Source organism: Lathyrus oleraceus, chromosome 7, assembly GCF_024323335.1.
Source record: "Lathyrus oleraceus cultivar Zhongwan6 chromosome 7, CAAS_Psat_ZW6_1.0, whole genome shotgun sequence".
Classification (NCBI taxonomy): domain Eukaryota; kingdom Viridiplantae; phylum Streptophyta; class Magnoliopsida; order Fabales; family Fabaceae; genus Lathyrus; species Lathyrus oleraceus.
In genome coordinates, this window is record NC_066585.1 from 498,758,950 (window position 1) to 498,773,048 (window position 14,099).

The 14,099-nt window shown below is 35.6% G+C and overlaps 1 protein-coding gene across 1 annotated transcript; it reads left to right on the forward strand.

Moving 5' to 3' along the window:
* Positions 1–2,259: 2,259 nt before the first annotated feature.
* Positions 2,260–3,020, forward strand: LOC127108453 (protein transport protein Sec61 subunit beta-like). Its single transcript, XM_051045921.1, has one exon. It carries the CDS (start codon positions 2,462–2,464, stop codon positions 2,792–2,794), a length of 333 nt encoding a protein of 110 aa, XP_050901878.1. The 5' UTR covers positions 2,260–2,461; the 3' UTR covers positions 2,795–3,020.
* The last annotated feature ends 11,079 nt before the right edge of the window (positions 3,021–14,099 follow it).

The following is a 14,099-nucleotide window of genomic DNA, read 5'->3' on the forward strand; positions in this document are numbered from 1 at the left end:
TTTGAACATGGACCCCATTACTTTCTTCTCTAGAATTTATTGGTACCTTGTTTCATTTCATTTGAGAAATTATTTATGGACTTATGGAGTCTTGAGTCCATGGGCTAATGAAATCCACCTTGGTCATGATTTGTTTGGTTTATTACTTCAAACCTACTAATGGATGATCAAATGTTCATTCATGGTACTTTGAAGAATGGATATGTTGCCCCTATTTCAAACAACTTTGGTCATCTGACTTATGGATGAAGCCTTACTTGTATGTATGCTAACTTGTGATTTCATCTGATACATTGTTATTTCTTTTGTTCATACTAACCTACTAACACTTTATGCTCTTTCGTTTATACACTAATCCCTTTGTTAACTTGTTACTATTATGAATTGTTCAATATAACTTGTTAAACAACTTAATCAATCTATCAACTTTGAGTTGTATAGTCTTCTCTTTGTCAATCTATTGATAGATGGACTTAGGGTTGAGCAACTTTCTTTGTTACAAATCTATGGTAAGTTGATCCATTGATCATCTTCCATACTTTGTATCAATGATAAGTTATCCCTTGATGCGCCATATTTTGAATCTATTGACCTAAAGATAGATAATCCCCTAATGTTGGTTCACTTGTTCATAACCATAACTTAACTTTACTTTAATTACTACTAACCTTTTGTTATTATTGTCATTGTTATTTTCTATTGTTATTATTCCATTTCTATTTACTTTTATGTCATTTACATTTAAGTACCCATTATCATCATCATTGTATAAACTTCATCTTACATTCTTTACTATTGTCTTTAAGACTTGTCATCATACATTAAAAACAAAAAAAAACATGATAAAATTACAAGACAAAAAACAATCCATTCCACTTAATCAACTTGTACATAGAGGATCTCATCCCAAGACCTTTGTTTTGTGGCCTGTTTCATTACTTTTGTGATACTTTGTTTCAAACTTTGAGTTTCATTTGTACTTACATACCTGTTGTAAGAATGACATCATGGCATAGGTTACTTTTGCACACACAAGCCTTTCTCTTGGGCTACCTTACAATAAGACTCTTTATTTTCTTATTGGTTACTCTGCATTCATGTTGCATAAGACAAATTTCATAATCAGATAAACAAACCCTTGATCCAACGTCAAGTGGCTTTTTCTTAATCAAACTTAAAACACTTAATAACTACGATTAGTATTGTGCGTCACGAGCCTTAAATGGTGGAGAATGAGTGAGAATGGAGCATTCCTACCGTCACTCTGTTTATTTTGGACGTAAGACGTTTGGCTTGTTATCTAGAATATTCACCTCCGCCCCTAGACTTTAGTGTAATCTAATCACAAACTCTTTTTATAAACTCTTGTTTAAGGTAGAATCAACAGAACCCATCAAACCTAATTTTTTGTGCTTTAGGGCACCATCCCGAAAACCCTTTTCTCAAAGGTAAAATCAATCAAACACACAAATATTTTATACTCCGAATACGGAGCTCTGATTCCTTATCCCCGAACGAGTGATACGTAGGCACAAGGACTATAATCCTTGGCGAGCACCCTAATAAAACACCAAAATCTCTCTTTCACACACATTCTTTTGAAAATAAACAATGACAGATAAATTCCCACATGCGTAAAACAACTCAAACGATTCTCATGGAATACCATGGAAGTGAGAGATGTTAATATCTTCCCTTTGCGTAATCAACTCCCAAACCCTAATCTCGATTACAAGACTGATTCCCTATCCTTTTCCTAGCGCTTCCCGTGCACTAATCTCTTCGAGATTTTTATCGACTATTTTCCCTCGCCTTCTCCGATGGAGACACACAAATAAAATTCGATGACGACTCTTCTGATCTTTTTCTCGCTCAAAGGTTCCGATTTTCATTACCATTTGACTTTTTTTTAAGAGAAAGAGTTCGGTAGCTACGCACGAAGATGTATTTTTATAATATTTTTTGACATAGTCTTAAAGTTTGGCTAAAAAATACATGTGAATTAGATAAGTTCAAAAATACAATTCCAAATTCTATAGATAAATTTGACATAGTCTTAAAATTTGATTTTTAACGGAAAAACAATTCCCCTTTTATAAAAAAAACACCAATCTATTCAATTCAGTAGATTAAATCTATGGTGCACCATATATAGCCTAAAATGACATGGCATATTAGAATTTCCCATTATATATCGATAAAATCCCAACATGAGACTTTTTATTTTAATTCTTTTATCATATGTGAGCTACCTTTGAAAGTTTGAATTTTATAATTTTGCTAACATGAATAAAATCATTTAATTTTGTATATATTACATAAATATTTTCTCCTACTTTTTCTGATCTAATAATCATCTTTTGTTTTATTGATTCATCTCATTTCATTTCAAGTTACCATTTCCACCTCTTTCTTTCTTCATTTTTCACTGATACGTTCTTCCTTAGTTTTCTACGTTACCATGGCGAGAAGCGCCTCTCAATCATCTCAATCGGCATCTTCTGCCGCCACAACACGACCGGGCGTCATGGCTCCACGCGGCTCCGCTGCCGCTACAGCCGGAATGCGCCGTCGCCGCCTCGGCGGTGGAAACACCACCAGCTCCAGCTCTGCCGCGGGAGGATCCGGCGGCGGAAACAACATGCTGCGATTCTACACCGATGACGCTCCTGGATTGAAGATATCTCCAACGGTTGTTCTCGTAATGAGTCTCGGTTTCATTGGCTTCGTCACCGCTCTTCATGTTTTTGGTAAACTCTACCGTTACCGATCCGCCGCTGGCGCTGCCGCTTGATTTTGTCTCTCGATCTTGAATCTGATTTAACGGTTTTTGGATCTGATGCTTAATATTCCGAAACATGCATGTTTTTAGTTTTTATTTATTTATTTATAACCTTATTTTGTTTCATTTTAAATTTTATTTGACTTGATTAGGCTTTCTATTTTTTCTAGCTATGAATTATTGGATCTTCTTGGAAGTCAATTTTCGCCATTTTTAATTATTTAGTTTTGTTCATTCATTTGTGCAATACGGGAATCTATATATAAAAGGAAAAAGGTGCAATAGCTCGTTTTAACAACTTAAGCCTCTACTATTATATTTCCAGTTATTTCTGCTTCTTAAGATGTATACATAATTGCATATTATTACATTTCCATGAGTAAATCATCATGGGTACAATCATGGTCTTAAATTGCGGTCCGCTGATGCGTTAATCTCTGCATCCGCATCAGACCGCAATTGCGGCGTGATTTGAAATCACGCGTTCAATCTCATTAGAATTCGCATCGAATAATTTCATTAACGTTTCTTTATATATTTTCATCTTAATTCAAAGTTTGAGAATCCAAAACCTCATTTTACATCTCATTTATAATGTAAAAGATTAACATCAAGAATTTTTGAATGATGTATTTTAAATTTTAATAAAAATTCACGCCGTAATGACCGCAATCACAACAAATGCAACCGCATCCGTGATCACAACCACAATTTAAAATATGGCTATAATTGCAGTGAATCCTAGGAGATCTTGATTTCGATTCATGCTATAAAAATTATGATCTCTACAAAAATATTTATGAAAATTATGTTTTATTTTTTAGTTTTAGCGTCATATTGTACTACTCAAATTATAATGAACCCAACAAAGGTGCAATATTGTTAGACGGTATAATTATGATGTCAATAATACTAATGACATTTCAATTCATATAATAATAACAACAATAGAGTTTATGATGTCAATAATACTAATGACATTTCAATTCATTTAATAATAACAACAATAGAGTTTATGATGTCAATAATACTAATGACATTTCAATTCATTTAATAATAACAACAATAGAGTTTATGATGTCAATAATACTAATGACATTTCAATTCATTTAGTAATAACAACAATAGAGTTTATTAATTAAAACATGTTTCCCAATATATAACTATATAGATAAAATATTGAATTACAGAAGGTTATATAACCACTTTGAGAATGCAAATTCTAATTAACATATTGGACAAACTATTCAATTATTTGGTGGAGTGAAATAATTCAGTCTCACACCTTACATCAAAGGAGCATAACAGTGCGTCTGCAACCGTGTTTGTTTTGACGGGTTTGTATTGGATGTCATAGTGGTAGCCAAGTAGTTTAGACAAATAGAACTATTGCTTCGGGGTTTGGATCACTTGAGTATGCAACTCCATAACGAAGAAATGGTTAGAAATAAATCCTTTTTGTATTTATGAAAAATGTGTGGGAATATTAGAGGTTTGAATATAAACTTGATAGGTAGGAGAATTATTTATGGAAGAGAGAACTTTGTATTTTTGCTTGATACAAAAGTATAGGATTACATCTCTATTTATAGTACTCTAAGGAAAACTCTAGACACACTAATTCTAGAGAGTTCACAACGGTAGACATTCAAAGAGTATTTTAGAAAATATTACAACCCTAAGAAATATCTAGACACTCCAAATACTACAAGAGTTTTCTAGAAACATCATCCAAAATAAATTAAGCCCAAAAATCAAATAATAAGGTGAGGACCAAATCAAGTTTAATATTTCAACATTCCCCCTTAAACTTGATTTGTGACTCCAAGCATATTCCTTAACTTCACGAAAGTTTCCAACTTGAGTGGCTTGGTGAAAATGTCAGTAGCTTGATCTCTAGACATCACATACTTCAACTTCACCTTCTTCTTCTCGATGCATTCTCTTATGAAGTGGTAACGGGTGTCGATGTGCTTACTTCTTTCATGAAATACAGGATTCTTTGCCAAAGCAAACGCTGATTTATTGTCAACACATATTTCCACAGGATCTTCTTGTGGCATTTTTAACTCTTTCAACAAATTCCTTAGCCATATTTCATGAAAAACACATGATGTGGCGGAGACATACTCAGCATCACAAGTTGACAGTGTGACGATAGGTTGCTTCTTTGACATCCAAGTGAAACCAGTATCTCCCATAAAGAATACAAAACCAGTAGTGCTCTTTCTATCATCCAAGTCTCCACTCCAATCGCTATCACTATAGACAATAATCTCATAATTGTTAGAAGAGTAATAGTGCAAGCCAACGTTTGTTGTACCTTGAAGTGAGTTGTTGTTGGAGCTTCCATGTAGCGACTTACGACTCCTACAACATAGAGAGTATTTGGCCTTGTACTTGTCAAGTAACACATACTTCCAACCAAACTTTTGTAAAGAGTTGGATCCATAATCTCTCTATTTTCATGCTTACTCAACTTGCTGCCACATTCCATCCGGGTGCCAACTGGATTGACATCATCCATCTTGAACTTCTTAAGGACTTATTTGGCATAACCTTCTTGGGTGATAAAAATTCCTTTGTCTTCTTGCTTTTCTTCGATGCCGAGATAATATGCCATGAGCCCCATATATGTCATCTCAAATTCATAAACATGTCTTTCTTGAACTCTTCGAACATGCTTAAATTGTTCCCTGTGAAGATCAAGTCATCAACATATAAGCACACAATCAAAATATCTTCACTTCGCACTTTGATATAGAGTCCATGCTCATATGGACACTTGATAAAGTTATTGTCTTGAAAGTACTTGTCAATTCGAACATTCCAAGCTCTCGGTGCTTGCTTGAGTCCATATAATGCCTTCTTCAACTTCAAGACTTTTTCTTTTTTCCCTTTTACTTTATAGCCATGTGGTTGCTCGATATAAACTTCTTCTTCGAGAAAACCATTCAAGAAGGCCGACTTCACATCCATTTGATAAATCTTCCATTCATTTTGGGCTGCCAAAGAAATGACCAGTCTAATAATTTCAAGACGAGCAACGGGGGAAAATACTTCATCATATTCAATTCCTTGTCTTTGACTATAGCCTTTCGCCACCAATCTAGCTTTGTATCTCTCCACACCTCCTTTTGCATTCTTCTTCGCCTTGTACACCCATCTTACTCTGATTGCTTTGTGTCCTCGTGGAAGTGTAATAAGTTCCCATGTATCATTCTTTGTGATTGACTTGGTTTCTTTTTCCATGGCGTCTCTCCACTTTACGCTTTCAACTGCTTCTTGATAGCTTAGAGGCTCGCAATTACCCAAAAGGTAAAAAAAATTAATGTCATTTATGTTTTCGGTTACCTCATAAAGCTCTTCAATACTCCTTAGTCGTGGTGTCCTTTCACTTGAGCTTGTTTCATCCAACCTTCGTGTCGGTGTGGTCGGTGGTGTAATATTTTCCTCTATCATTGGTTGTTCCATTTTGTCGTCTTCTTCAAAGTAAGGAAGAAAATTGTACATGTCTTCTTGAACAATCCAATCCCAACAATCTTCTTCTTCGAACTCCACATCATGACTTATGAAGATCTTTCCACTATTTGGATTATAGAGCTTGTACCTTTTAGAGCTTGAGCCGTAACCGACGAATACATACTTCTCACTTTTATCATCGAGCTTTGTTCTCCTTTCATCAGGAACGTGAGTATAGGAAATGCTTCCAAACACTTTGAGGTGAGAGATCCCATGCTTCTTGTGGTGTCTTCTCATGCACGCTTCTTGTTGGGGAACAGTTTGTCAGGTAAATCGCACATGCCACTGCTTCGGCCCTAAAACTCTCTCGGCATCTTCTTGCTATTAAGCATGCTTCGCACATGTTAAGTATGGTCTGGTTATTTCTCTCTGCTACTCCATTTTGTTATGATGATCTTAGCACTATTAATGGGCGGCGGATTTCATGGTCTTCACAATATGTTTGGAACTCATTTGAAATGAACTCTCCTCCTCGGTCAGATCTCATGGCCTTAATGGAAAGACCACTTTCTTTCTCCACAAGGGCTTTGAACTTCTTAAAGTTTTCAAACACTTCTGACTTATCCTTCAAGAAATAAACCCATGTTTTTCTAGAATAATCATGCAATAAAGAGGAGAAAGTATTTACTCTTACCAAAACAGTTTGGATTGATTGGTCCACAAGCATCGGTGTGTATGAGTTCTAGTGGTTTTGTCGCCCTTGACGTTGATTCCTTTGGAAAGCTTTTCTGGAATTGCTTCCCAACTAGACATCCTTCACATAGTTGGTATGGGTGGTTTATACTAAGCAATCCTCTCGCCATTTCCTTCTTTGACAAACATTTTATAATGTCGAAGTTGAGATGTCTGAATCGTAGATTTCATAGCCACGAAGAGTCGGTATAGCAAGTCTTACAATACTTTGCAACATCATTTTGAATGTTCAAGAAGAACATTCTATTCTTTGACATAGGCACCTTAACAATCAAGTTATGTCTATAATCTCTTAAGAAAAGACTATATTCTTTCAAGTGGATGCCATAGCCTTTCTCTAATAATTGTCCCAAGCTCAAAATATTATTCTTCATGTTAGGAACATAATAAACATTGGATATGAATTAATGACTTCCATTCTTTAAGCGTATAAGAATTTTACCTTTGCCTTTGACTGGTATCTTTGAGTCATCTCCAAATGAGACATTGCCAATTGTCGCTTCATTGATCTCTACGAACATGCTTCGATCGCCGCACATGTGATTGCTTGCGCCGGTGTCGAGGTACCATTTGTTTATTTTCTCTTTAACTTGGTTTTGGCACGCGAGCAACAAATTTATTTCTTCTCCGTCTTTTCCTTCTACAAAGTTAGCTTTCTCCACAACCTTCTTCTAGAATCTACACTCAGATGCATAGTGATCGATCTTGTTGTAGTTGAAGCACTTGATTTGTGATTTGTCACACCTAGACCATGAATTTCTTCTTCCACGACCTCTTGTTGCTTGTGGATTCCAACTTCTTTCTCCATTGTTAGAGTAGTTGTTGTAACTGCTTATTCCTTCTCCTCCATGTCCTCGCCCACGACCTCATCCTCTTTGACTCTTGTAATTCGCATAGTTTGTTTCCTTTATGTTGATTTATAGTAGTTTTTACATAGCCTCCTTTTGTTTAATTTTTCTCTTTTGTTTTTCTTCGTATGCTTGTAAGGAACCCATGAGTTGCTCAATAGTCATGGTCTTTAAATCCCTGTTTTCTTCAATGTTGGTAACAATGAAGTCAAAACTTGGATTTAAAGTGCGAAGTATTTTCTCCATGTCTTTTACCTCATCAACATCTTCGCCATTTCTTTTAAGTTGATTGACTATGGCCAATACTCAAGAAAAATAATCAGAAATTGACTCAGACTCTTCCATAAATAAACGTTTAAAATCACCTCTAAGAGTTTGAAGACGAATCTTTTTCACCTGTTCCACTCCTTTGTCGCAAGTTTGAAGTTTGTCCCATGCTTCTTTGGTCGTTGTTGCGTTGGAGGTCTTCTCAAATGTATCTTCATCCACCGATTGATAAATGAGGAAGAGAGCTTTCTTGTCTCTCTTTCTTGACTCCCTCAATGTCTCCTTTACACCTAGGCTTAACGAGGCTTCATCTTGCTCATTGAAGCCTTTCTGAATGATATCCCACACATCTTGAGCTCCTAGTAGCACCTTCATCTTGATACTCCAATTGTCATAGTTGTTCTTTGTAAGCATTGGCATTTGAAAAGGGAAACCTCTATTCGCCATTTTTTTAGAACCTTGAAGCTCTGATGCCACTTTGTTGGAAATAAATCCTTTTTGTGTTTACGAAAAATGTGTAGGAATATTAGAGGCTTGAATATAAACTTGATAGATAGGAGAATTATTTATGAAAGAGAGAACTTTGTATTTTTGTTTGATACAAAAGTGTAGAATTACATCTCTATTTATAGTACTCTAAGGAGAACTATAGACACACTAATTCTAGAGAGTTCTCAACTCTAGACATTCAAAGAGTATTCTAGAAAATATTACAACCCTAAGAAATATCTAGACACTCCAAATAGTACAACAGTTTTCTAGAAACATCACCCAAAATAAATTAAGCCCAAAAATCAAATAATAAGGTTAGGCCCAAATCAAGTTTAATATTTCAACATAAATGATCTGTAATAATGAACAAATTTCTCAAAAGATGTTGTCTCCATCTCTTGATAGAATTGGTGATGACGTGTGATTTGCGTAAATAATTCAAAGCTTTTGTCATCCTGAGACAAAAGAGCTTGTCAAAGTACACAAATGGGTGATCACCTTGTAGTAAGACAACTCCCATGGCGTGACTAGATGTATCAGTCTGTACCACAAAGGGTTTGGAGAAATTAGGAAGTGTCTGAACCGGGACACCTCGGACAAGGAGAGCTTCAATACCTCAAATGCCACTTGAGCTTCAATGGACCATTTAAATGCCTCCCTTTTGAGAAGAGTCGTCAAAGGTTGTGTTATCACTGGATAATTATGCACAAACTTTTGATAAAACCCCGATAGTCAAAGGAACCCACGCAAGCTTCTGAGAGATTTGGGTGTTGGCCAATCACTAAAGGCTTGTATCTTAAGAGGGTTTGGTGCAACTGTGCCTGATTGCACTATACGTCATAAGTAAGAAATTTGAGTTGCCTAAAGGAACCCTTGGAAGGCTTCAAGTGAAACTGATTTTCAGACCATATATTGAAAACTTGAGTTAAGTGAGTGATGTGGTGAACCATAATATTGTTAAAAACCAATATGCCATTAAAAAACAATGACACACTTCCGCAGTAGTGGTAAAAAAAATCTCATTCACGGTGGTTTGGAATGTTGTAGGTGCATTGCACAATCCAAAGAGCATGACACAATACTCATAGTGGTCGTCATGTGTTTGAAATGCATTATTGTGCGTGTCTTAAGAGCCAAACGAATTTGATGAAATCCTAAAGTCAAATCTAGCTTGTAGAAGATCTTGGCATGTCCTAACTCATCAAGTATTTTGTCAATTGTTGGAAGGGGAAGCAACCGTGAATGGTGAGAGAATTCAGAGTTGGATAATCAACACACATCCTAAATGTGACATCTTTCTCTTTAAGGAGTAAGGCCGGTGACGAGAAGGGGCTATTGTTGGGTCGAACCCAACCAGACTGTAGCATTTTGGTGATTTGGGTTTCAATTTCAAGTTTTTGTGAATAATGGTACCAATATGGTCGAACATTGACTGGTGAGGCATTGGGTTGGAGTGGATATGGTGGCCGGTGAGGCGAGGATGAGGTAGTTGGGTGGGCTCATAGAAAATAGGGGTGTATTGGTTAAGTAATTGGTGGAGTATGGAGGTTGTAGAGGTGGCGAGGAGTCTTGAGGAGGGGGGTAGAGACGCGAAGTGAGAATAAATACGTAGTGGAGTAGCTTTTGATCAATTGTTGGATTTAGTGAAAGAACGTATAGGAAAGATAAAGTCATGTATTCTCAGGCAACTCGATACACTGATAAGTATGTATGAACTTCATAATTAAGTTCAAGTAATCCATTAAAATTGGCCCTAGTCTTTTTAGCCATTGGGCCCCTAAAACAACACCAACGCTTCTTAAACCCAATACATAGAAATCTAACAGGAAAGAATGACACTGAATGGGCCTGGGAGTTTTCAAAAAAAATTGAGAGCATACTAATTATTTTCCACTACCTACCATGACCCTGAGAGGAGAAATTGGGTTGTAGGCCAGACCTAATGATGAAGCCACATGCTCTAGCACAAAGTTGTGTGTACTTCCCCATCAACAAGAATAAAAATAGAGTGGCAGTCAATAGTACCTGATACATTAAAGGTATCTGAAGCCTGGTGGCTGGAGAGAGCATGAAGATTGAGTTACACCAGTGCTTGTAGTTGTGGCTCATCGTCAAAAGAGAGATCTGAAGTGGCAAGTTCTTCTAATTATTGAGTCATAGCAATGTCATAATCTCCAACGACCATAAAAAACAAATGCCCTCTATAATTGTGATTACATAAATATTTTCGTCACAATTAAAACATAACCCTTATCCCAACGTTCTGCCATTTCTATTTCTAAGTGGTGGCGAAATATGGGTTTGGAAGGCGAGTTGTAGAATAATCCCGACGAAGGAGACACATAAGAAGATGTGGTAACACGAGGACCATGTAACTCCAATTGTGGCCTAATCAGAGAAGGAAATTTGAAATGGTTGAAACGATGAAGGTCTTGCAACTTATCTTATTGTAATCTGACATGGTCGGCAGCTTATGAGATGAACGATGGTTTTCTTGTCAATACTTCCCTACGAATCTCCATTTTGAGCCTCAAAATAAAGAAATCCAACACATCCACAGGAGAGAGTCCAACAATCAATTTTCTAGACCTTCAAACTCGACCAAGTAAGTAGAGATTGTGGAAGTTTGGGTGATTTTAAATAAATTACCATGTGGGTCGTCGTATGCAATTGGCACAAATCACATTTTTCAGAGCTTGGAGGAATTGTGGCTAAGAAATAATCTGATTGTTTCGGTACATCCATTGGTACCAAGAGAACGCTAGGCCATCGAGGTAGAAAGAAATAATGTTGATGCAGTCCTAATTAGGGGCCTCATGGTACATGAATAATGGACTAATCTTGAAGATCCAACCATGCACGCTTGCGCCATCAAAGCGAGGGACATCCAGCTTGAGGCAATGTCATTGAAGCATCGTCGCCGTCGATCCGGGTTTGGATTCATGAGTGTGTTTTTCTTAGATACGTTGTGACAAGTCTTCTAATGAAAGGCATACGGTGGAAAGTTGGTGAGAAAGCTCGTCAATGCGTTCGATGGTGGGTGAACGAGAAAATGATCCGATCATGGTGGGGAAGAGGATCAATGAAAGCACCAATGTTAAAGGATGATTATCTGAAATCTAGGATTGAGATCCATCATAGAGAATTAGAGTTAAGGGAATTAATAATGATTAATTTCATTTATAATCTCCACAAAGGAATTACAAATGGTTATACAAACACTTATGAAATGCAACAAACTACTAACAGATTCCATAGTCTAAGGAATTCTTTGGTGGAGTGGAATAATAGACTGACGCATTTCATCACTAATGATTCTTCTATAACCTCACTAAAATCTCACTTATAAACAAAAAAGTCTTTCAGCTTCACTGAAGGCATGAGTTTTCTTTTGGGCCTTGATTATAATGTGTCTCGGTCAGATGGATCATCCACTTGAACTACTTTGACTATTTCTTCAACAGAGGTGCATATAACAGAGACTTGTGTATTTAAGGGTGCGATTGGTGGCCAATTACCCTCATTCTTTTATGCATTTGATTGTCTTTGTCTCCTTCCAACTTTCTCTCTCTGAAAGTTTGACACGTCTATGACTTCAACATAGATAAGAATGTTGGTTGGTCGACATGATTTTCCTTTAATCTTCTCATTGAATGTTCACAGTCAGAAACAATACTTGAATTCTACATGAAATTTTAGTATATGGTCCTACGCACTTGAACAAACATTAATATACCCAATTATTCTTTAAATACTTTGTTAACATAAAACCTAAGGTATATGGGACAAACCAATTTTGTTCCAACAAAAAGTGTATAAGGATATTCAAAATTTAAAATTTTTAGTCAAATAAAAAAGATTATAGTTGTCAAATCGAATAATATTTGTAACAATGTTCAAGATAGAAAAATATGTCATAATGTGCATCCTAGAAAGGCAAATAACAAGAATCATTTATATGATCATAAAAAGAAAAATGAAACATACTTGTTTTTATTGCAATTATATTGGTCATACCACTAATGTATGCTATATTAGAAATTTTAGTGTATCTATTGGTAATTATGCATGAGTTAAGAATGAAACTAACCCAAAAGGACCCAAGGAAAACTCGATACCTAGACAAAACTATTAATTATCTTTTATAGGTATGTTTGGAAACCATATTCTAAAATAGTAAAATAAAATTTGGTTGTTCAAGATACAAGGAAATCATATGATATGGTAAAATTAAAAAAAATCATTAATTGAAATTTCCACTTTCAAAGAGCGTTATGGAGAATATAATTGTCTTAATATATGCTATTACATTATTTCATATAATTTATTCATCTATCATGATGCATCTTTCCCTATATTACTTTGCTTTGCATCTTATTTTGTTTCTAATTTTTGATCATGTCAAAAGAGGGAGAAGATGTATGGTTGTTCTTGTCTATTTTATTTATGGATACCAAAACTTGAATTGCAAAATAAAGGGGGAGATATATAAAATATGGGAAGTATCAAATGTCAAACAAAAACTTTCCATCAATATATTTTATCATCATAAAAAATTGGGAGATTGAGAAGAAGTTATTTGTCATCTATATAATGTAGATTTGATGTAGACAAAGATTGATGAAGCTATCTGTAGCGGTGTATTCATTACCATTGGAGATATTGACTAAATCCAAGGTAAATCATACAAAGTCGAGTCGCCACCGCACTTCTATTTATCCAAAGGAATGGTTAAAAAGCGAACAAAAACCTAAATTTTTTACAAACAAAACTAGTAAAAGAAACAGAGATCTGGGTAAGGGGGTAGGTTATGCAACGGGAAGGTGTTAGGCACCCAAAACATCCTAGGTACTCCTAGGGAGCCCTTTTCACACTTGTTGCAAAGGTTATTGTTTTTGTGAAAATTTATTTGTGCAAACATGATTGAAGAGATGAGAAAAGAATATACAAGTATTTACATTTTTGTGTTTGGATGGATGAACCCATTGCCTACGTACCCTCTTATGAAAAGATTAGGATCAAAACCTCGTAGTTCGGGTAAAAAATTTCAAAACAATAAGTGGATTGATTGGTCCAAAAGCCTTAAGGTCTTTTGTTATCAAAGGGAGAAAACTCAACCTGAAAAACCACAAGTCCACCATGTGAGGATAACTTCAACATGCTAGTGAGGGGTTAACCCTATAATAAGCATGGAAGACTTATTGTCCATCACTAAGGACAAAGGTGAGTATTACATCTACCACAAAGATAACTCAAACCTAATAGCTAAAGGTTATGAAAAATTTGATTAAGAAGTGGACATTGGAACCACAAAAAGAACATTTGAATGGGTTATATTTACCAATTAGAAGTATATATAAAAATGGTCAAAGTTGACTTAAAAATTCAATTCAAAATAAGTCTTACGAAAAGAAAGTTTGAAAATCAAAAGCATAAGGCTTAGGTTTCTAATGTTGAAAACAAAGTCAAAAGTTTGCACAAAAAGATTTTGGTTT

Bases quoted from the DNA above. Each gene is read 5' to 3' on its own strand.
- LOC127108453 (XM_051045921.1), top strand. From the start codon at position 2,462: ATGGCGAGAAGCGCCTCTCAATCATCTCAATCGGCATCTTCTGCCGCC.